Source organism: Hippopotamus amphibius, chromosome 12 (genome assembly GCF_030028045.1).
Source record: "Hippopotamus amphibius kiboko isolate mHipAmp2 chromosome 12, mHipAmp2.hap2, whole genome shotgun sequence".
Classification (NCBI taxonomy): Eukaryota; Metazoa; Chordata; class Mammalia; order Artiodactyla; family Hippopotamidae; genus Hippopotamus; species Hippopotamus amphibius.
In genome coordinates this window covers 85,356,320-85,378,279 of record NC_080197.1, presented here as the reverse complement: position 1 = coordinate 85,378,279, position 21,960 = coordinate 85,356,320, and the positions used below count along the sequence as shown (strand labels likewise).

The 21,960-nt window shown below is 53.3% G+C and overlaps 1 protein-coding gene across 1 annotated transcript; it reads left to right on the top strand.

Annotated features, from left to right (window-relative positions):
• Positions 1-1,376: 1,376 nt before the first annotated feature.
• Positions 1,377-1,652, top strand: SMIM41 (small integral membrane protein 41). Its single transcript, XM_057700990.1, has one exon. The coding sequence runs from the start codon at positions 1,377-1,379 to the stop codon at positions 1,650-1,652; it is 276 nt and encodes a 91-aa protein (XP_057556973.1).
• The last annotated feature ends 20,308 nt before the right edge of the window (positions 1,653-21,960 follow it).

Sequence of the window (21,960 nt, the reverse complement as noted above, 5' to 3'; positions counted from 1 at the left end):
ATATTTTACAATGCTTTTTCTTACATAGGGGCTAGTTCCAACCAAACTAAATGAACGGTGTGTAAGCCCTGGTGCTAAGGAAGAAATGGCCAGGGGCTGGGGGTTTTGTCCATGGTCCTGGAGCAGGTAGGTGCCTGGATGGCCAGGAAGTGTTTGCACATTTTTCTCATTCCAGGCCACTTCTGGCCGTGTGCTATTTCATGAGGGGTTTTGTGATGTCCTACCCTTGACCTCTGGGGCACTGGGAGGGGGTGGGAGAACTCGGGAGATTCTCGGGTTTGGAGATGGGGAAGGCCCATTCTCAGCAAGTCCTTAATGAGGTGTGATCCCACCTGGCCTGCTGCAGTCTGGGGGGGCCTTTGTTTCCTCCTGGAGGCTATTAGCCCTTCCCTTCTGAGGAGCTGGCTGATTCAGCTGTTTGCTGACAGTGACTTTGTTTTAAACAGAGCTCAGGATTGCTACAGGAGTTCTCAGGAGACCTGATTGGAAGAGTCTTTCCTCTATCCCAGCTTCCCCAGACTTTCTGCCTTTTTGTAGCCAGCCTCTGCCCCAGTCTCCCACCCTGGCTTGGCTGTGAGACATCAAATTGGCAACAAGCTCCCCTCAGTGGGCAGTTCAGTAACATCGCCATCCCTATTGGTGTTATAACTTCCTGGAGGTAGGGGACTAATTTACTAAGGTCAGGACAGGAGCCCTGGCAACTTGCATCTTGGCTTTCCCCTGGTTTGTGACTCTCCTTGACGTCTGGGGCCTGAGCAAAGGAATGGGGGCAGGCCTTAAAGTCCCCCTGCCCTCCATCTCCTTCCCCTTGGACCAAGGAAGCTCCCAAGGGGATGAGGCATGATGAAATGATGAAGGCTATGCCTCACAAAGGTTCTAGAGGTGGCTCATTTGCTCCCTGTCGCAGTGGCCACCTAGGCCACCTAGCAGTATTGACCTTTGGCCCAGGGACAGAAAGCCCAGGAGTGGAGATGGCCCTTGCTCGTCCTGTGTCCCACTCAGTGGGGGCAGCACCCTAACCACCTGGGATGTGGTCTGGAAGATCTCAGGATTCTGAGGGAGGGCTATCTCCTGACTTTGGCTAAGGGGTAGGGAGAACCCTGGGGACAGGACTCCAGGGTTAGGCTGCTTGCGTGCATGGGTCCGACTAGCATGTGTGGGTGTGTGGGCCTTTGGGCGGAGAAGTACACTGGCCTCAGGGATTCTAGGCCTTAGCGAGAAAGAGCCAGAGCTCTCTGAGCAAGGAGTGGGGGTGCATAGCGCCTGGGATCCGCCCCCTGAGTCTCTCCCTGACGCAGCCGCCGCCGCCCACCCGCCGGCCTGGGCTCCCGCACATCTGGCGGTCCCCAGCACATCTGGGCAGCCGGCGCCGAAGCATGAACGGCTCGCAGGCGGGCTTCGCAGCCCGGGCCGCCTGGCTGAGCTCCTGTTGCAACCAGTCGGGGGTGCTGCCGGAGCCCCCCGAGGGGCCGCGCGCCGTGCAGGCGGCGGTGCTGGGCGTGCTTTCGCTGCTGGTGCTCTGCGGGCTCCTGTTCCTAGGCGCCGGCCTCCTGCTCCGCGCCCAGGGTCTGACGGCGCTCCTGGCCCGAGAGCTGCGCGCGTCCCGGGAGGGAGAGCCCGGCGGCGCCGGCGGAGGCGACGACGACTCCTAGGCGCCCGGCTGCGATCCGGGGTCGCGGCCTCCCGGCGGCCGGCGGTCTCCGCGCCCGACTTCGTGGGAGCGGCCCCCAGCGCCCGACGGCTGCGGCGGGAAGCCCTCCGGTGACGCTGGCGCGCACGCACACGTGGGAGCCTGCACAGGTGAGAGCCGCAGCGCCGCGGGCCGGAAGGCGCAGAGGCCGCTGACCTCTGCACTGGCCGGGCTCTCTGGGCTCAGCCGCAGCCCCAGCTTTTCAGCGACTCCGGTTCCAGCTCTGGAAACCCACGGGGCGGGGCCTGCGGCTACCCAAGGTGTGCCCGAATGGGAGTGGAGAGGCTGCCCCTCTCTCCCTGTCCCCGTCGTCTCCCCTGCATCAGCGGCGCCCTCACCCACGGCCTTGTTCTCGGTCACTGTGTTACTAAGGGAGAGGTAGGGGCCGGGCGGATCAAAGAGGGGGGAGTCTGGAGGCGCCACCGTGTGCCGTGGAGCCCCTTCCCCTGCGCCCACGCCCCCCCACTTCGCTCCAGCCCCACCTCGTGCTAAGGCCCAACTTGGTGTCACCCCAGCACTGCCCATCCCAGTGGGAGGCTCAGGAGACCCAGGTGGCCACAGAAACTCAGCCAGCCCAGGCCCTTGGCGTCTGCTTCCTTCCCTCCTCTCCTTCAGGAAGCCATTTCCCCGAGGGGGTTAGAGGAAGATTCCTCACGGTGGTGTCCCTCTTGAGGCAGAGATGGGAGTGTGGGTCGAGTTTTAGGGCAGAGCCAGGGACCTGGATGAGGGATGGGGAGGTGTACCGGGGCCTCCTCTCCTAGCCGCTGCTTAGGGTGGAGGGATGCATGTGGCCCAGAGCAAGGAACTTCGGGGTGTGCTTGCGGGGGTAGATGACAAGGTTCCTAACAGCTGGGGGGCCTCAGGAGCGCGTTGCTCCAGGAAGCTGGGGCTGAGGATTCCCAGCTGTGGGGGCTCCATCTGGCCCTCCTTGCCTCTGTCTCTCCAAGGACAGGAACCATCTGGGAGGAAGGGCCTGGGTGGTCTGAAGACAAGGTAATTCTAGGCCAAGGCTGCCTCAGGCAGAGCCTCTGGGGTTGGCGAGGGAAGCCTTCTCTGTCTCTCTCCTTTGTTCAGTGTTGAACCTAGGCGTTCCCAGGTTTCTGGGGGTGGGGGTGCCTCTGACCTCGCTTGCCCCTCCCACCCTAAAGCCCCTCTCCTGCCTGCCGAGGCAGAGGCAGGGTCCTAGCTTCCCTCTGAGAAGCAAGCGCGTGCGTGTGAGGAGGGGCCGAGGAGGGGTGGGGGCGGGAGGGGGCGGCGTGCAGCTCAGCAGCTGGGAAGCTGCCGACGTGGGAGCCCCGCGCAGAGCAGCCCAGGACCGGGTGCTAATCCCGGGCAGCTGTGCCACTGGCCTTGCTGAGCTGTGGACTTCTCACCTCAGGCACGCTGCCCCCACCCCTTGGAGAGAGGGCTGGCCCGGGGCGTGTGTGTGTGTGTGTGTGTGTGTGTGTGTGTGTGTGTGTGTGCGCGCGCGCGCGCGCGCGCGCTCTCCTGGCACAAGGGCAGCGGGCCCATTCCCCTCTTCCCTTTGCTGTGTCCTGGCGGGGGGGTGGGAACTCCCTTCCTTCACTGTACCCAGGTTCACCCACCCCCTTGCCCCATACATTCTGCTGCATTTCCTTTCTCCCATCTCCATCCTGTGCTCTTTTCTCCTTCCCCAACTGGGAGAGTCTCCATGCCTGCAGCAAACCCTTCATTTTACAAACGGGGAAGCTCAGAGAGAAGAAAGGGACATGCTCTAGTGAATGATAGAGCTGGAACTGGACCCTGGGGCTCCTGATTGGTTCTGAGCTCAGGGGATGGGGGTGGCATCCCTGAGTGAGAAGGACTCCTTGGGCTGTCCCTTTTGCTCTGTTCTCCCTTTCCCTGACTTCTCACCACTCTTTGAGATGCTGATGCAAAATATGGCCTCTCTCCCCAAAAGAATGAACCTTCACACCACACATTTGGCATATGATTTCTGGGACTGGAACCCCCAACTCCTCCCCTCCCTCTCCATGTCCTCCCTCCCACCCCTTCTTCCCAGCTGCCTTGCCAGATACCTTCTTGCTGCTAGGAATAGGCTTCCAGGTGGTCCAACAACTCCCCAGCCAGTAGGGCTCAGCTTTCCCCGCCTGGACCCGAGGGTGGGGGTGAGCTCAGAGGGTCAGCTGCAATATACATCTATGGAAAAAAATGCAAGTGGACAGAGCAGAGGGATCAGAGGTCAAGGTGGTGACTTGGCCTTTGGGTCAAGTCTGGGCGATGTTAGGGGTGTAGAGAGATTCGATGGAGGGATGGGCTGTGCCCCCAGCATCATGATGTCTGCTCACATACAGGCAGGGCTGGGGGTGTTGGGGGGGCAGAGAATAGGGGATAGGCAAAGCCTTTCTTCATCCAACTTCCTGCCTTTGCTGTCCCTTCAGCTTGGTGCTTGCAGAGCTGGCCCATGGCGTGTGCTGGGGCCCTCACTGTTCCTGGAGGGAGATACTGAGATGTTTGCTGTGGAACTCTGACCCTGGTCAAGGCTGCCAGACCCAGTGGGGAGGAAAATAATTTAGAAAATTGGGAAATGGGAGCTGCTGTCACGCCATCTCTCAGGCTCCAGCTGGGAGTGAGAGATGGGAGGTGGCTGCAGGTCTGAGTGCCATGGAGTGAGGCTGGGCGTCTGGACCTCACAAGCTTCATTAGCCTGCGCTGTCCTTGATGGAAAGGCTGGGGCCACTGATGGGTGGACACCTTGCCTTAACCTTCCCCCAGCCCCTGAGTCTCACCCTAAGCTGGAAAAGGCTGTCATTCCTTGGCTCCCTTCCCAGCAAAGACGGGGGTGGCTATCTGTTACAGATTTCCGAGCCTTGCATGGTCTGTCTCCCAGAGAGTTTTCCCTTCAGTGCACCAGCTACCCTTGATCCTTGGGCGGTACAGATGACGGCCTGGGAGAAACCTGGATTGTGGTGAGACCTCAACCTGGGCTCCTTGCACTCAGCTGCTGCCTCTGATCTGCTCCATCCAACCTTCTGAAGTGCTCATGATGTGGGTCTGGGAGGTCAGCGCTCCCGGAACGAATGGGCCCCCGGGCCACTGCTGCGTGTCCTGGGCACTCAAGAGGCCACACCCCCAGGATGCTCAGTGCTGCAGATGCTGACCAGCCCCCTGCCTGCTGGGTCCTGTCCCATCTTTGGTGCAGGGTGGCCATGGTCCGACAGGCCAATGACTTGTGCTTGCTGAGGGCTGTGCGTCATGTCCAAATTTGGAGGCTTTGGGTGCCCCAGTAATGCCCCATCACTTCCTGTGGCTGGTTATTAAGTATGCTGGTAATGCACGTTTGGGGTATACAATCTGTGTTTCCAGCTCCGGAACTCTTGGCATTAGTGGTAACCCCGGGGCCGGCTCCAGTTTGGACTGTTTCTGGCAGATCCTGAAATAGCAACCCCAGCCATGGCCCCTCTCCCCTGGCCTCTCCTCAGGGCTGGCTATTCCCCTTCCACACCCAGATCCAAATCTTTCTAAGGGTGGGAGGAGGTGGGGCAGTGGCTCTCATGCCAACACTCGACTGCCCCCATGTGGCCAGTGTAGGCAAGAACACCTCTTCATTCAGCTGATCTCTTGGGGTCTGATCGCCGTCTGGCTGGAGCTTGTGCCTGGAAATGAGAGAGCACTGAATTATACACTGTAAACCTTCATGAACCTCAGTCTCTTCATCCATAAAATGGAGGCAACAACGTCATGAGGATCAAATACATAGTGTGCTTGTCTGTAGATAGAAGGCTTTCTACACTGTGATTATCATGTAACATTGTTATTTTTTTCTCTCAACCTGGCCATCTCCAGAGGAAAGGTGTAGAGCCACCCAGCCTGTTCCTGGGAACACTTCATTTATTCATCTTTTCCATGAGTGTTTATTGAGTGACTGCTCTGTGCCAGGCCAGCTCTGGGGCTGGAGATAAGATGAATGAGACAGAGGTCCTGCCCTCAAGGAGCTCACAGTCCAGTAAAGAGCACTGCTCACAAGACTGAAGTTAAATTAACACAGTTAACATAGACAATAAGAAGTGCCCAGTGTCGACAGAGCTGAGAGCAGAGAGTGACCAGCTTGGCTCGTAGGGGAGGTGGTACTAAATCGCCAATCAGGAGGTGAAGAGGGGAGGAAGAACATTCTGGGCAGAGGTGCAGAGGGGCATGGGGCTGGCGGTGCCCCAGAAGCAGGTAGGTAGAGCTGGGTGTGCAGGTACATGAGACCACAGGAGTGGTAGCCTGGATGGGAGTGGAATTTACCCTGGGGGCAGTGAAGGGTCTGGAAGGTTTTAAGCTGGGAAGTGACATGGTCAGATCTGGATCTTAGGGAACTGGGGTAAGTCTGCGGGTGGGAGCAGGGGAGAGGTAGAGAGATAGCAAGGAGACTGCTGTCAAAACCCGGCAAAAATGGTGGTGGCCTGGGCTAGGGTGGAAAGAAAAGGGGACAGATCCAAGTGATGTTTGGGATTCAGGCTTTGGTCACTAGTTGGATATGAGAGATGAGGGAGAGGGAGGGGGAGGACGAAGCTGCAGTTTCTGGACTGAATCACTGAGCCAGTGGTGATGCCTGCCACCCACTGAGGGGCTGTGTTACCAGTTAGGACTTTTTTGGTCTGAATATACTGGAAACCCAAAAGATATTTGGCTTGAGCAGAGGGGAATTTGTTGGCCCGCATAACTGCAAAGCCTAGGGGCAGTTCTGGCCTCAGGCCTGCCGTGACTCAGTTCTGACAGTGAGAGCAGGCCTGGCCTCTCTGCAGCCTCTGACAGCCTCTGGCAGGGCTGTCTAGTGGTCAGAGCGAGGGCTTGGAATCACACCGCTGGATATGAAAGCTAGCACCACACTCTGTAGCTGTGTGACCTGGGCAAGGTGCTTAACCCCTGGTGGCTCAAATCCCTCCTCTTTAGAGTGGGGAAAAGCGGGGCCGAGCTAGTATAGCTTTTGTTAGAACGATAGGAGATCTGCACGTGTAGAGAGCCTGCCACAGTAAGTTATTACCTCCACATGAAGGCAGGATGTTGGCTTCATGGCCTCTCAGGGTCCCATCTAACAGGAAAGGGCAGGGGGGTCATCTCCTGGGTCCCTCAGGCCAACCCCGGGAGCAGCTATGACTGTGTGCTAACCCGGAGGTACTGTGATGCCAGTAATGGAATGTTCTAGGCCTTGGTCACATACTCTACTCAGACACCCCACACCACAGAGTCCAAAGGAGAGGGATGTCGCCTCACCAAATCTAATCCCATTTCAGTCCTGGGGTGAACTGACTCCATTAACTGACTCCTGGCTGTTGCAGACGGGGAGGCCACAGGCAAAGGGGGCCGTGATGGGTCCAGTTCGGCTCTGCTGAGTTCGAAGCCTGTTGGGGACATCCAAGGGGGACAATTATGTACGGGGCTGGGGCTCAGCAGAGAGACTTCCGGGCCATGGTGTTGCTAGAGGCGGAAAATGGAGCTGTGGGAAGGGACCAGGTTGGGGTGAGAAGGGAGGAGGCTGAGGAGTGCCAGAGGAGCTGGCAGGGCCGAGAGGAGGGGCGCCCAGGGAGGGTGTGGGGGGAGGCCGGGGAGCAGGCTCTCTTGGGAGTCAGGAAACACGGGATTTTGGAACTGGGGAGTGTCCAAGCCCACCGCCCCCCAGCCCCCGCAGTTCTGGAGGGAGGGAGGGAGGAAGGCTTCTCTCTGGAACACATGGCTTCCCTGAGCTCCCCCTCTGCCTCCCACTGCCCTAAGCCTGGGTGATGGGGGAGGAGCCCCCATATAGAAGAAAGTGGGAACATGGTCCCTCTGGGCGGGCAAAGCCATTGTAGGGAGAGGGCGCGCGCGCACACACACACACACACACACACACACACACACCCCCTCACCTAAGCCAAACAAGACAGCACAAAACACAGACAAAAGACCTCATTCTGCTCCATGGCTACTGTGCTTCCCTTTCAAGCTGCAGCGAGTTCTGTGAGGGCTGCATCCCGCCTGGAGGGCTGAGACGGCACCCATACCCCTCCACCCCGGTGCCTCTGTTTACCTGGACACAGATGGGACTACTCTGTCTTTGAAGTCCCTACGTCAGATGCTGCCGTGCTTTACGGTCACACCTTTTATTCTTTCACTGCGTGTGCTTCAACAGTTTCACTTGTCCCTACTTCCTCCTCTCTCTCAGCGCCTCCCCACCCTGCTTCCTTCTCCTCCCGGTTGGACTCCGTGGTGCGTGGCCCCAGTCCCACTTGCCGTGGCCTGACCTCACTCCTCCCGCGGAGCCCTCGGGGAAGAACCTCAGCCCTGGGTGGCTGCCGAGTGCCCCCAAAGAACATCTCACCCCTGGGTGGACTGATGGCACTGAGAATGGTCACCAGACCTGCACAGGACCCTCTCCTGCGTCTGGCAGCTCTCTCTCCCATTGCTGAATTACTGCAAACCACGCCCACCCTCCACTCTGCCCCTGCCCCCGCCCCACCCCTCATCTCCCATTTTCTGCTCAGATGCCCTCTCCTCCTACTTCTCACATAAAGGAGGCGCCTTCAGACAACACTCCCTGCACTCTGTCCCCAGACCTCCTCTGGAGACAGCGGCTTTCTCTGTAACTCTGGGAAAGCACCCTTCCTCCCCACACAGGATGCTCTCTCCACCTCTGCACCCCACCCCCTTCACTTTAGTTTCTTTTATGCTCCTTTAACCACTCCTTCTCTGCTGGCTCCAACTTCAAAACACTCAGGTTTCTTCCACCTTAAAATAGGCCTCCTGGGCACCCAGGGCGCCTCCAGTTACTACCCTGTCTCGCTTCACCTTTACAGCCAAACTTCTCCAAAGTTACCCACGCTTGCTGTCCCCGCATCCTTGCCTCCCACTCACGCCTCAATCCTCTCTAGCCTGGCTTCTGTCCACACTGGCGCCAATGGTTCAAGATCTATCCCTGGGTGGTTGCTTGAACCTGCTTTGCAGTTCTTTTCTCAGCTGCTCTCCTGGCCACTCAACCTGCTGCCGACTTCTCCCTCCTCTTCACAGCTGTCCCCATGGCTTCTGTGACAGCTCGGGGAGAAGAGAGGGGAGAGGCTGAGCCTGTGGGCCCCAGCACGTTACTGGGTCCACCGATCAGTGGGTAACTGAAACCCTCTCCCGCATTAGTGAAGTGGGGTAAGGTTAACACCCACTTTGAGAAACTCCTGAGATGATGTGGATGTCAGAGAGGGGGCCGGGGCCCCGGAGCGCCTGCCTGGGTTGAGTCCAGGCTCCCTGGCTCCCAGCCGCGTGCCCTTGGGGAGGTCTTGCTTTGCCTCGTCCTCGTCTCCCCTCTCTCTGAGTGTCCTGTGCCAGCACCTCCTCTCTCCTCGCCCGGGTCTGTCCCAGGACTGTCTGAGGCCTTCCTCGTACCCTGCCCTCTTGCCCTCGGTGCTCCCCCAGCTCTCCTGGAGCTTAAATCGCCCTTTCTGTGCCACGGCTCTGAAAGCTGCAGCCCCAGTGTAACCCGGGTCTTGAATGCTGCATCAACGCACGGATCCTTTCTGCAATGTCTTACTCAGCAGCACTACCGTGTGTTTGCCACCGGCAGCCACTGGAGAACACGTGGTAGTAAATGAGACAGAGGGGGCGCTGCTACAGAGCCTATGTTCTAGCGGGAGGGGACTTTGACGGACATGTGAACAAATACACGAGGTTGCTGCGGATGGTAACACAGCAGGGCGATGGCGCCGAGACCTGTGGGCCGACTTTAGGTGCGGGTGGTCAGGGAAAGCCTCTCCCAGGGAGGCGGCATCTGAATCAAGACCTGGCCAGGGGAGGATCCAGCCGGGCCAGGGGCCGGGGCACAGTGTTCCTGCCAGAGGGACAGTGGGTCAAGAGGTCCTGCTGTAGGAATGGGATTGGCGTGTCTGAGGGACTAAAAGGAGCCTGGTGTGGCGGGAGGTAAATGAGCGAGGGGGAGCATGGCAGTCAGGGAGGAAGGCCTTTGCTCCGGGTGCACCAACCTTGCTCCTGGCCTGACTCCCAGGGCGTAGGGCCACCTCCTCCCCAGCAGCTGTCCTTGAGTCACCCCCTCCTTCCCCTGTATAACCGGTCCATCACCAAATGTGGTCCATTCTTTTTTTTTAAATTAATTAATTTTTTTAAATATTTATTTATTTATTTATTTTTTTAAATTTTTTTTTTGGGGGTACACCAGGTTCAATCAACGTTTTTATACACATATCCCCGTATTCCTTCCCTTCCTTGACGCCCCCCCCTCGAGTCCCCCCCACCCTCTCTGCCCCAGTCCTCTAAGGCATCTTCCATCCTCGAGTTGGACTCCCTTTGTTATACAACAACTTCCCACTGACTATTTTACAGTTGGTAGTATATATATGTCTGTGCTACTCTCTCGCTTCTTCTCAGTTTCCCCTTCACCCCCCGCCCCCTCCCATACCTCGAGTTCTCCAGTCCATTCTCTGTATCTGCTTCCTTGTTCTTGTCACTGAGTTCATCAGTACCATTTTTAGATTCCGTATATGTGAGTTAGCATACAATATTTGTCCTTCTCTTTCTGACTTACTTCACTCTGTATGACAGATTGTAGTTCTATACACCTCATTACATATAGCTCCATCTCATCCCTTTTTATAGCTGAGTAATATTCCATTGTATATATATGCCACATCTTCTGTATCCATTCATTTGTTGATGGGCATTTCGGTTGCTTCCATGTCCTGGCTATTGTAAACAGTGCTGCAATAAACATTATGGTACAAGTTTCTTTTGGGATTATGGTTTTCTTTGGGTATATGCCCAGGAGTGGGATTACTGGATCATATGGTAGTTCTATTTGTAGTTTTTTAAGGAACCTCCAAATTGTTTTCCATAGTGGCTGTACCAACTTACAGTCCCACCAACAGTGCAGGAGAGTTCCCTTTTCTCCACAGCCTCTCCAACATTTGTGGTTTCCAGACTTTGTGATGATGGCCATTCTGATTGGTGTGAGGTGATACCTCATTGTGGCTTTGACTTGCATTTCTCTGATGATTAGTGATGTTGAGCATCTTTTCATGTGTTTGTTGGCCATCTGTATGTCTTCTTTGGAGAAATGTCTATTTAGGTCTTCTGCCCATTTGTGGATTGGGTTATTTGCTTTTTTGGTATGAAGCTGCATGAGATGCTTGTATATTTTGGAGGTTAATCCTTTGTCCGTTGTTTCACAGGCAATTATTTTTTCCCATTCTGAGGGTTGCCTTTTAGTCTTGTTTATGGTTTCTTTTGCTGTGCAAAAGCTTTTAAGTTTCATGAGGTCCCATTCGTTTATTCTTGATTTTATTTCCATGATTCTAGGAGGTGGGTCAAAAAGGATGTTGCTTTGATGTATGTCATAGACTGTTCTGCCTATATTTTCCTCTAGGAGTTTGATAGTGTCTGGCCTTACATGTAGGTCTTTAATCCATTTGGAGTTGATTTTTGTGTATGGTGTTAGGAAGTGTTCGAATTTCATTCTTTTACATGTTGCTGTCCAATTTTCCCAGCACCACTTATTGAAGAGGCTGTCTTTTTTCCATTGTATACTCGTGCCTCCTTTGTCAAAGATAAGGTGCCCATATGTATTTGGGCTTACTTCTGAGTTCTCTATTCTATTCCATTGATCATCCTTTCTATTTTTGTGCCAGTACCATACTGTCTTGATCACTATGGCCTTGTAGTATAGTTTGAAGTCAGGAAGCCTGATTCCACCAACTCCATTTTTCCTTCTCAAGATTGCTTTGGCTATTCGGGGTCTTTTGCGTTTCCATACAAATCGTAAGATTTCTTGCTCTAGTTCTGTGAAAAATGCCATTGGTAATTTGATCGGGATTGCATTGAATCTGTAAATTGCTTTGGGTAGTACAGTCATTTTCACGATGTTGATTCTTCCAATCCAGGAACATGGTATGTCCCTCCATCTGTTTGTGTCGTCTTTGATTTCTTTCATCAATGTCTTAAAGTTTTCTGCATACAGATCTTTTGCCTCCTTAGGCAGATTTATTCCTAGGTATTTTATTCTTTTTGTTGCAATGGTGAATGGGAGAGTTTCCTTATTAAATTAATTAATTTTTATTGGCTGCGTTGGGTCTTCATTGCTGCACGGGCTTTCTCTAGTTGTGGCGAGCAGGGGCTACTCTTTGTTGCGCTGTGTGGGCTTCTCACTGTGGTGGCTTCTCTTGTTGCGGAGCACGGGCTCTAGTTGTGGCTCGCAGGCTCTAGAGTGCAGGCTCAGTAGTTGTGGCTGATGGGCTTAGTTGCTCCGCGGCATGTGGGATCTTCCTGGCCCAGGGATTGACCTGTGTCCCTTGCACTGGCAAGCAGATTATTTACTTTTTTTTTTTTTTTAAATCAGAGTGTTTCTTTCTCTCTTGTTTTTAAGGTATTTTTAATTTTTTATTTATTTATATTGTCTGTGTTGGGTCTTTGTTGCTGCCCTCAGGCTTTCTCTAGTTGTGGCAAGCGGGGGCCACTCTTCATTGTGGTGCATGGACTTCTCAGTGAGGTGGCCTCTTTTGTTGCAGAGCACAGTCTCTAGGGCACATGGGCTTCCGCAGTTGCAGCACACAGTCTCAGTAGTTGTGGCACACGGGCATAGTTGCTCCATGGCATGTGGGATCTTCCCCGGACCAAGGCTCAAACCCGTGTCTCCTGCACTGGCAGGCAGATTATTAACCACTGCGCCACCAGGGACGTCCCCAGATGTGGTCCATTCTACCCCTTAGAAGGCTTGGCTCCGTCTCTGGCTGCCAACCTCACCTCTTACCCAGCCCCCACGTCCATCGATGCTTCTCGGACCACCCCCTCTCCACGGGCGCCAGAGTGGTCTTTTAAAAAGGAGCAGCCTGGGGGCTTCCTAGGTGGCGCAGTGGTTAAGAATCCACCTGCCAATGCAGAGGTCACGGGTTCGATCCTAGCTCCAGGAAGATCCCACATGCCGCGGAGCAACTAAGCCCATGTGCCAAAAAAAAAATAAAATAAAATATTAAAAAAAAAAAAAAAAAAAGGAGCAGCCTGTCAAGCCGTTCCCTGTTGAACGCCTCCACCCACATGGGTTTTCACTGCTTACAGGATGGAGTCCAAAATGAGGTCCGCAAGCTGTTGCCCTCTTGGGTCTCTGCTTCCTCTTCTCATCATCTCTGTCCTCTGCCCATCACGTCCTCTGGGCCTTTGACCCTCCTCTTCCCGTTGCCCAGCTGGCCTCTTCCCCTCCTTCAGGCCTGGGGGTCCCTGTCAGTCATTCCCACAGCTTGGGCTCACCCCGACAGTCTCCCTCTGGCTGTGCAGTTACACGTCTCGTGTCCCTTCTCGGACATCAGGTAAGCTCCACAGTGAGAACAGGGCCCAACTGTGCTTGTTCCCTGCTGCCTCTCCAGTGACCGTCGTGGTGCTGGGCACATAGTAGGTGCTCAGGAAATACGTGTTGTGTGAGTGGAGGGTTGAGTTCTACAGAGAGGCCGTGGGAGGGGAGGATGGGGCGGGGAGTCTGCCTGGACTGCCCTGCTCCTTGAAGCTGCCCATCCACCCGTGCGCCTCAGCCTCAGCCGACAGCAAGAGCCCTGCCCGCCTGGCCTCCTCGCGGCCTCAGTCCTGAACCTTTAGGCCCTGACGCCATCCCGCTCCTATTCTATTCCATCGACTCAGCCTCTGACCCTCAGACCTGCGGGTGAAGGAGGCTGCTCCCCTGCCCCAGGCCCTGGGCTCTTCCTTGACTCCCATTTGTTCTCACTTCTCGGATTACAGCAGCTTCTCTGGGAGACTTCTGCCCCCGAGACAGCCAGGCCTTGGGTCCAGCCCCAGCTCTGACCCAGATGGGGCCTTTCCAGGTGGCGCCAAAGTTCAGGGGTGGGTTCGGGTAGCTCAGGTGGGGGGATGGCAGGTGACTGGAGTTGCATTGAAGGGCGGTGTGATGGAGGGTCATCCATGCTTCACAGAAGGTACCCAGGGGCGGGGAGGGAGAAGTAGATGGGCAGCCATGCACCCAATCTTCAGTGGGTACAGAGGCATGATAGGTTTCATTCATTCATTCATTCCACCAATGCTATATATGAAGCGCTTATCCTACGCCAGGCACGGCTCTAGACCCCGAGGATGCAGCGGGGAACAAAACAGATAAAAGCCCTGCCCCTGCGCTGCTGCCACTCTTGTGAGGGGAGGCAGATGATAAACTATGCACGTAATTTATTTTATTTTATTTTTTTAAATAAATAAATAAATAGAATTTAAAAAATAAATAAATACATCAGGGGTGGTTATGAGAATGATGTAAGTACCTCCTGTAGTTATACATGTAATTGAAAATAGAGAGATGGCATAACAGTCACACAAATTGGGTAGCTTTTTTTTTTCTTCAAATATTTATTTATTTGTTTAGGTGAGCTGGGTCTTAGTTGCGGCAGGCAGGCTCCTTAGTTGCGGCATGCGAACTGTTAGTTGCGGCATGCATGCAGGATCTAGTTCTCTGACCCAGAGATCGAACCCAGGCCCCTTGCATTGGGAGCGTGGAGTCTTAACCACTGCGCCAGGGAAGTCCCAAACTGGGGAGCTTTAAACAACAGCAATTTCTTCTCTCACAGCTCTAGAGCCCAGGAGTCCAAAACCAAGGCGTGTCGGCAGGGCCACGCTCCCTCCGTGATTTGTGGGGAACTCGCCCTTGACTCTCCTGAGCTCACGTGGCTTGCTGGCACCCTTTGGTGTTCCTTGGCTGGAACCTGTGTAACTCCAACCTCTGTCTTCACCGTCATGTGGCCTTCTCCACATGACACCCGTGTGCCTGGCTCCAAATATCTTCCTTCTTATAAACACACCCGGCATATTGGATTGGGGCCCACCCTATTCCAGTGTGATCTCACTTTGATGAATTATCTCTGCAACACAAATAAGGTCACATTCAAGGTACTGGGGCTTAAGACTTCAACACATTTTTTTGAGGCGAGACTATTCATAACAAGTGGTAATAAGTGCTGTGGAGAAAAAACAAAACAGGGAGAGTGTATGGAGAGCGTGGGGGAAAGGTTGAAATGTGGAGTGGGGTCCTGGGGAAGGTGACATTTGAGCGGAGACTGGAGTGAGAAAGAGCAATAGAGGTAAGTGGGGAAGAGCCTTCCAGGCAGCGGAATAGCAAGAGCCGGGAGCCTGGGGAAGCAGCCCACCCTCGCGGTCAAGGAGCAGACAGCAGGGAGGCCCAGGGAGCGGGGCCATGGTGAGAGCCGAGGTCCAGGGCAGGGTAGGAGGACGAGTGAGAGGCTGACCAGCTCTTGCATGGAGACCCAGAACGTGCACCTCTCTTGTACATTTTCTCAGGAAGTCACCAAAGAATGTGCTCTACTCAACCAGAGAGCAACCCGGAAGCGATGGCGCGGGGGCGTGGGAAGGAGAGCGCCCCACGGGAAGGGGAGCGGTGTCTGGGGAGAGAGGGACGCCTGGGCGGCCGGACTCCGGAGCTCTCAGGCCAGAGCATCTGTTGGCTGACGCTTTTCTCATCCAAGAATCCCCAGATGGCCAGCAAGTCGCATAGCTTCTGCTGGAATACTGTCCCTGTCCCTGGCTGCCCCCCTTCCCCTGGCCCGGATCACACTGAACTTTGCTGGAGGCCGAAGATGTATTTTAGCAAAGGATCCCGTTAGGGTTCCAAGCTGTGTGGGGGACGTGACTTAACTAACTCGGTCCCTTGTACCACGTGAGGGTCCCTAACAGTTTCAGCTCACTGTCCCCTCTGTGTTTCTCCTGTAGTCACCTTGCCTCGTGCAGATCTGCTCTCCCGGGCTTCCGGGGATTGTCATGGAGGTGTCGGCAGCCCAGGTCTCTGCTGCCTCCATGGTGAGGAGGGGCGCTTCTCTGCCAGGGTCTCTCTCCACCAGCAGCCTGGACTCCTCACCCCTATGACAGCGGCTCTTCACCCACAGTTGACAGCCCATGGGAACCCTCCTATTTTCATGACTTTGAACCCCTTCCTTGCAAAACAACAACCCAGCTGGGACTCCCCTGGTGGTCCAGCGGCTAAGACTCTGAGCTCCCAATGCAGGGGGCCCGGGTTCGATCTCTGATCAGGGAACTAGATCTCACATGCTGCAACTAAGAGTCCGTATACCACAGCTAAGAAAAGATCCGCAGGCCGCAGCTAAGACCCAGGGGACCAAATAAATAAATAAATATTAAAAAAAAAAAAAAAACCCACAAAACCAAAAAACCAGAAAAACAAAACAACAACAACAACAAAACCCAGCCGAAAGTAGATTTACCTCCTTCTTGGACTGGCTCTCATGACAAGAGCTACCATGTTAGCTGGAAACTTCTCTGCCTGAGCCATCTGCTTAAATGTCAGCTCCGATAGGATAGGGATTTTTGCTGTTCCACTCACTGCACGCAGAGGGCTATGAGGAAATCGATGTTTGAACAAAAGGCATCGTCCCTTAAATTTCCTCTTTGATCACAGGGTAGGGAGGAGGGAGAAACTATAAATGGATTCTAACCCCTTAGTTCTCTCGAGTGAAAGATGTGTTAGCTCCCAGAAATGTGCTGGAACCTAGCTGAGGCATCTTGGAGTCTGATCATATGATGTGCTGCTGGCATGAAGTGGAGCTTTAGACAGATGACAGCGAAGTTTAAAGGGGGCAGTTGGCAGGCTTCCAGATATTGTGAGGCTCATCTTTTGGACTTAGCAACGATGAGGTTTTGTGAGGAAATCCAATAAATCCAAAGTGCTTTCAATACTGTCTGTTCTTCAGACATCACCCTTCATGGGTTTGCAAAGAAAAAGAAAAAAAAAGAAAAAAAAAAAGAAGAGCACATTTTTCCCCCTTGTGCAAGAGGGGTGGAGAGGGCAGGGCTGTGTCATTGGTTGAGGATTGGAACAGCACGTTCCAGCACCTGGGAGCGCTGTCCAGAGGCTGTGAAAATGGTGGGAGCAGAAACAGCCACTTCAAAGGCACAGGTGGCAGGCAAATAGGAACACTGCGCTGCCTGCTGGGTTCCAAATTTGAATGTATCCTTTCTTTTCAAATGTCTTTATCAGACACCAAATGTTACAGGAATTGTAGGAGAAATGAATTCAAAGTAGAAACAATAGTTTGTCCTTTGTCACTTGTGAGAAATGATGAATATTTCAAAACCATTTGGTGGAAAGCAAGGCTGACACCCCACATCCTCTACCCCGGTGGCTAAGGCAGAGTTTCTTTCTTTCTTTTTTTTTGTAAATTTATTTATTTATTGGCTGCATTGGGTCTTCGTTGCTGCACACGGGCTTTCTCTAGTTTTGGTGAGCGGGGGCTGCTCTTCATTGTGGTCCATGGGCTCCTCATTGCAGTGGCTTTTCTTGTTGTGGAGCACAGGTGCGTGGGCTTCAGTAGTTGCAGCACACGGGCTCAATAGTTGTGGCTTACGGGCTCTAAGGCGCAGGCTCAGTAGTTGTGGCGCACGGGTTTAGTTGCTCTGCCGTATGTGGGATCTTCCTGGAGCAGGGGTCGAACCCCTGTCCCCTGCATTGGCAGGCAGATTCTTAACCACTGCGCCACCTAGGAAGTCCATAGGCAGTGTTTCTTAAAGTGTGTTCCACGGTCCTCCAGCCTCAAGGGACTTTAATGGGTGTTACTTGAAAATAGGGTTCTGTGGTCTAATACATTTGGGGATTATTGTGTTAAGCAAAGCTAAAGAGGTTTCTTTATTGCAGTTCTTATAAAAGACATTCACCAATATTATGATGAATCTAAGAGAAGCACAGAGCACTTCCCAGCAGATTTGACCAAAAAATTGTTTTTCCACTCCTCCTCTTTTTTTTTTTTTTTAAAGGAACCCCCCATGGGACCACCGTTCCAACCAACATCCTTTGGGGAAACATTGAAAACCTTCCCTTTGGAAGAGAAGAAAAACTTTGGAAAAAAACCATAGATCATGCCACTTTGGATCACGCATTTCCTTTTGTCAGAACAACAGTATAAAATTAATTTTATTTCCAAGGACTGTAATGCCACATTACTAAATTTAAATTCACTTTTTTTTTTTTTTCCAAAGAGAGTTTTAAAAAACACATTTTGGAACTACTACTTATGTGAAACAAATCTCTGCATGGAGCAATGGCCAAATACGTACAAGAATTTTATACAGGATGCAAATGTGATTCCAGAATTTCCTTTTGCCACAACTCTTTTACCCAAAGTTCACCGTGCTCCGTGGTTCCTGCGACGCAATAGATCTTGGCTGGTTTCCCTTCAGCATGATCATCACGAAGGAAGCCCATTTCTTGAAGAGCTATTTTGTTTGCTTTGGCTTGACCAATGTCTACTGCCAGTCAGCATCCTTGTTGCCTAAAATGAACTGACCCAGAGAGTGGGCTTGGGGGTCTGGGCTGTTGGCTGAGGAGTGGGAGCTGGGGGCCAAGGCTCGGAAGCTCGAAGGTCTGGTGGGCTGGCTCCGTGGGGAAGCTGGCTGCATTGGTTGAGAGATAGGTAATGTTTTGTTAGACTCATCTGAGCTTACCTGGCTATGTTTTTATCGTGTTATACATTCTGAGTCGTAACTCTGGCTGCTGTGGTTATGGCTGGTGGTTGTCATGTTGGCTGTGTGGCTGGACTAAAATAGTGGAAATTAAGAAATTCTTAATGAGAGGAGTGGCAAAAGCACATGGTAAAGGGGTCTGTGGGGTGGGGGGATTGTTGTGAGTTTTCTTTCAAAACAATCTACATAGCTACCAAATATACTATTGGAGTGGTCAGGTACAGTGCCCACGAGAGCTAGGCAGGAAACGTAGGGTGCCTTCTAAGGGACCTGAGATGACTGCTGCATGAGGGATTCAGGCCTGATGCTATCAGATCTTCTGATTGTTCAAGAGGAGATGGATTAAAAAAAATTATTTATTTATTTGGTTGTGCTGGGTCTTAGTTGTGGCAAGTGGGCTCCTTAGTTGTGGCTCACCAGCTCCTTAGTTGTGGCATGAAAACTCTTAGTTGTGGCATGCATGTGGGATCTAGTTCCCTGACCAGGGATTGATCCCGGGCTCCTGGCACTGGGAGCATGGAGTCTTATCCACTGTGCCACCAGGGAAGTCTCAAGGAAATCCAAGTCTCAAGAATTTACATAAATTCTACTGATTTTAAAATGTGCTCCATTAAAAAATGGTGTGACCAATCTCAGCTTCCACATGTGGTCTAAGCTGACCCATGGGCTGCCAGTTTAGTGACCACTGGCGGCTGACAGATCTCTATATTCAGCTTTAATTCTCTCCTGAGCACCAGAGCCACACATAGAACTACCTTCCAGATGCCCATACACCTGGATGTCCCAAAGCATCTTAATTTCTGCTTGTCCTAAGTTGACCTTGTCATTTCCTCCATGCCTGTTCATCCTGGGTCTCTGTTCTCAGTGATGATACAGCAGCCTCCCATCACCCAGGTCACCCTGGGAGTCCTCCCAGCATCCATCTCTAGCATCTGTGCCCTCCTCTCCATTTCCTTGCAACTGTCTTCAGGCCCTGCTCCTCTCTTGCCTGGACCATTTCCATAGCCTCCTAACTGATGTCCCTGTCTCCAAATCTTCTCCCTTCCAGTCCTTCCTCTGGAGCTGCACTGTCCAATACTGTGGCCACTAGTTACCTGTGGCTATTTAATTAAAATCAAGTAGAACTTACAAATTCAGTTCTTTAGTCTTAGTAGCCACATTTCAAGTGCTCAGTAGCCACATGTGGCCAGTCGCTTCCATACTGGACAGTGCAGATACAGACTATCTCCATCACTGCAGAAATTTCTATTGGCCAGTGTTGCTCTGTAATGATGTTACTACCTAAAACTTCCCTGGTGGTCCATTTCCCTCTGGATAAAGTCCAGTCTCCTTAACCTAGTTTATACCTCCATCCCGTCTAGGGGCGCCTGTCCAGCTGTATCCCCATCTCGTCCCCACACGCACCCTCCGTTCCAGCTCCCCAAGCTCCCCATACCTCCCTGCTGCTTGTGTTGACCGTCTCCTGCCTTCACGCCCGGGCACCCTTGGTCATGCAGCCTGGAGCCCCTTGTTTACCTGCATAACCCCAGGCTCAGTTCAAACACTGCTCTTGTTTGGGGTTTTGTAGAGCCCACACCAGGCCCCCACACCTGCCTGCATCATGCAATAGCGCAGCTGTACTCTAGCGCTGAGCACTCTGGCGACAATTTGCCTCTCTCTCTCTGCGAGTCCAGCTGTGCTTTCTTCCTGTCGTCTGCACGCCCCACCTCTAGCCCCGTAGGTTGCTCCAGGCATGGGGCTTGGGGATGGGGTCAGAAGAGACTGGGGAACACAATCCTGAGAAGCACCTGGAGTTAGCAGCAGGCTTTCACCTGCAAGGACACACCTCACTCACACTGGGCTAAGCCGTAAAGGGGGCTTATCAGCTCAACCAACCGGTCAGTGTAGAGGAAAGATGGACCACAGGACTGGTTTGATGTGGGCTCAGCCTGTCAAGCCCTGGGGAGTCAGCGGTCTCTCCAGGTAGATGTGGTGCTGCAGCCTTCTGAGACGGGCGCCCTCGTGTGGCCCAAGAGAGCACAGCAGCTCCCTGGGACGTGGCTTCCCCAGACGTGTTAGGTAGGCTAGGAGGGCGAGGAAGCCACCTTCCAAGGAGCCTAACAAAACTCTCCTCATCCCGTGTTCCCCTTACCATGTTGCGTCCACCCCTGCACCCCCTTATTTATGCAGTGGTGGGAGTGAGGGAGGGCCATCTGTCTCAGCTTAAAAATCTCTCGTCTAAGCTCCTTAGGCACCCGGAAAGAGTGCTAGGGGAGCTGAAAGACCCCTCATTTCTTCACAGGGAGGCTCTGAATCAAAGAAGGTAATCCAGGCCAGAGCCCTTCTCTTCTGATTCCAGTAGGCCCTGGGGGACCAGGAAGACATGAAGAATTCTGGACAGAATAATGGGGACTTGATGACCTCTGGAGCAGGACAGGTACCTTGCAAACGTGGAAATCCTCTTCCTCTGAATCTCATTCGTCTGGCCCCTGAACTTCTGGTCCCTGGGAGATGTTCCTCTAGGCTGGAGCCATCTGCAGAAGCACTGGTGAGTGTCTAGCTCCCTCTAGTGGTAATTCTGAAAAGAAATCGAATGCAAGGATCCCAGCCACTGTCAGGGCAAGAATGCACCCCACATCCTCCAAGCCCCCGTCCAAGAGTGTGTAGGGATAGGTAGCCTGGAATTGCCTCCTTTCCCTGTTCCACTGAAGCTGGGGATGCTATTTAGGGCTGCAGGACCCAGACCTGCGGCTTTAGGAAGGAAGGGGCAGTGGGGAGGATCCTGAGGGAAGGGGCAGGTGCCAGAGGGAAGTGGAGGGAGGGGAGAGCCTGTGTGCAGAAGTCCCTTCCTTGGAAAGGCCCTCATCTTTAGGTACATTCCGTAGTGAGCCACAAGGGAAAGTCCAAGTCAGTTGGAGAGTTAACTGTTTTCTCTCAGAAGAGGTAATTCCCTTTTATGCAAATGTTTCTGTAAAGAAATTTGCATATGGAGTAAATGTGCCCTTGGGGGAGATTTAAGGGACACAATGGCAAAGGGAGCCAGTGTCACCCTATCTCCTTCCACTTTCCAGCAGAGAGGATGTCAGCTTACTCAGGCCAGGAAGCCCACAGGGTGATTGATGACTCCAGAGGTGGCATAGCCATGGCAGGAAAAATAAATCAGAGGACATGTGCTGGCGAGATGAGAGTCCCCACCTTCTGCAGGTGCCTGAGAGAAGGGGGGTGGGTCCAGCCATCTCCTGCCTTGTCATCTGTGCTGGGTATGGTGCCCTGGATCTCAGCATCCATTCCCTCCTCCTTCAATGTGCCCTTTGCACTGCAGAGGCCGGAAAGCCAGAAGCTACCCTTCTCAGACTCCCTTGCAGCTAGAGTGCATTAGGTGTGGCCAGATAGATGCGCTTCTGCAGGATTTGTAAGGCAGAGGTGCAGTGGAGACCATTGCTGTAGCAATTCCTGATCTGTGAATGGTGACACGGTGGTATGTTGGTGTATCCTCAAACTCAACAATTCTATTGGAAATTTCCAGCTTCCTGCCTCTCCAACTACCACCTGCTGCCTCCACCCGTTATTTTATAAGTAGCTAATTCCCTGACTCTTACACCCCCACCCCCACCCCCACCCCCCTTTTTAAATCTAGATTGGCTTGTTTCCTGCACTGCAGGTTCAGTAGGCATACAGAGGAGGCTGGTTTGAATGGAAAACAGAATGCTGAATCTGCTCCTAAAACAGATCTTTGGCCCTAAAAGAGAGAGGGCCATACCAGACTGGGGGATAGGAGGTAGGGAGGGACCCTCAGACGGACAGGGGTGGACAGGAATCCTGTTTCTCGGAAGCCAGTG

Excerpts from the sequence above, each read along its gene's own strand:
- SMIM41 (XM_057700990.1), top strand. The coding sequence starts at position 1,377 with ATGAACGGCTCGCAGGCGGGCTTCGCAGCCCGGGCCGCCTGGCTGAGC.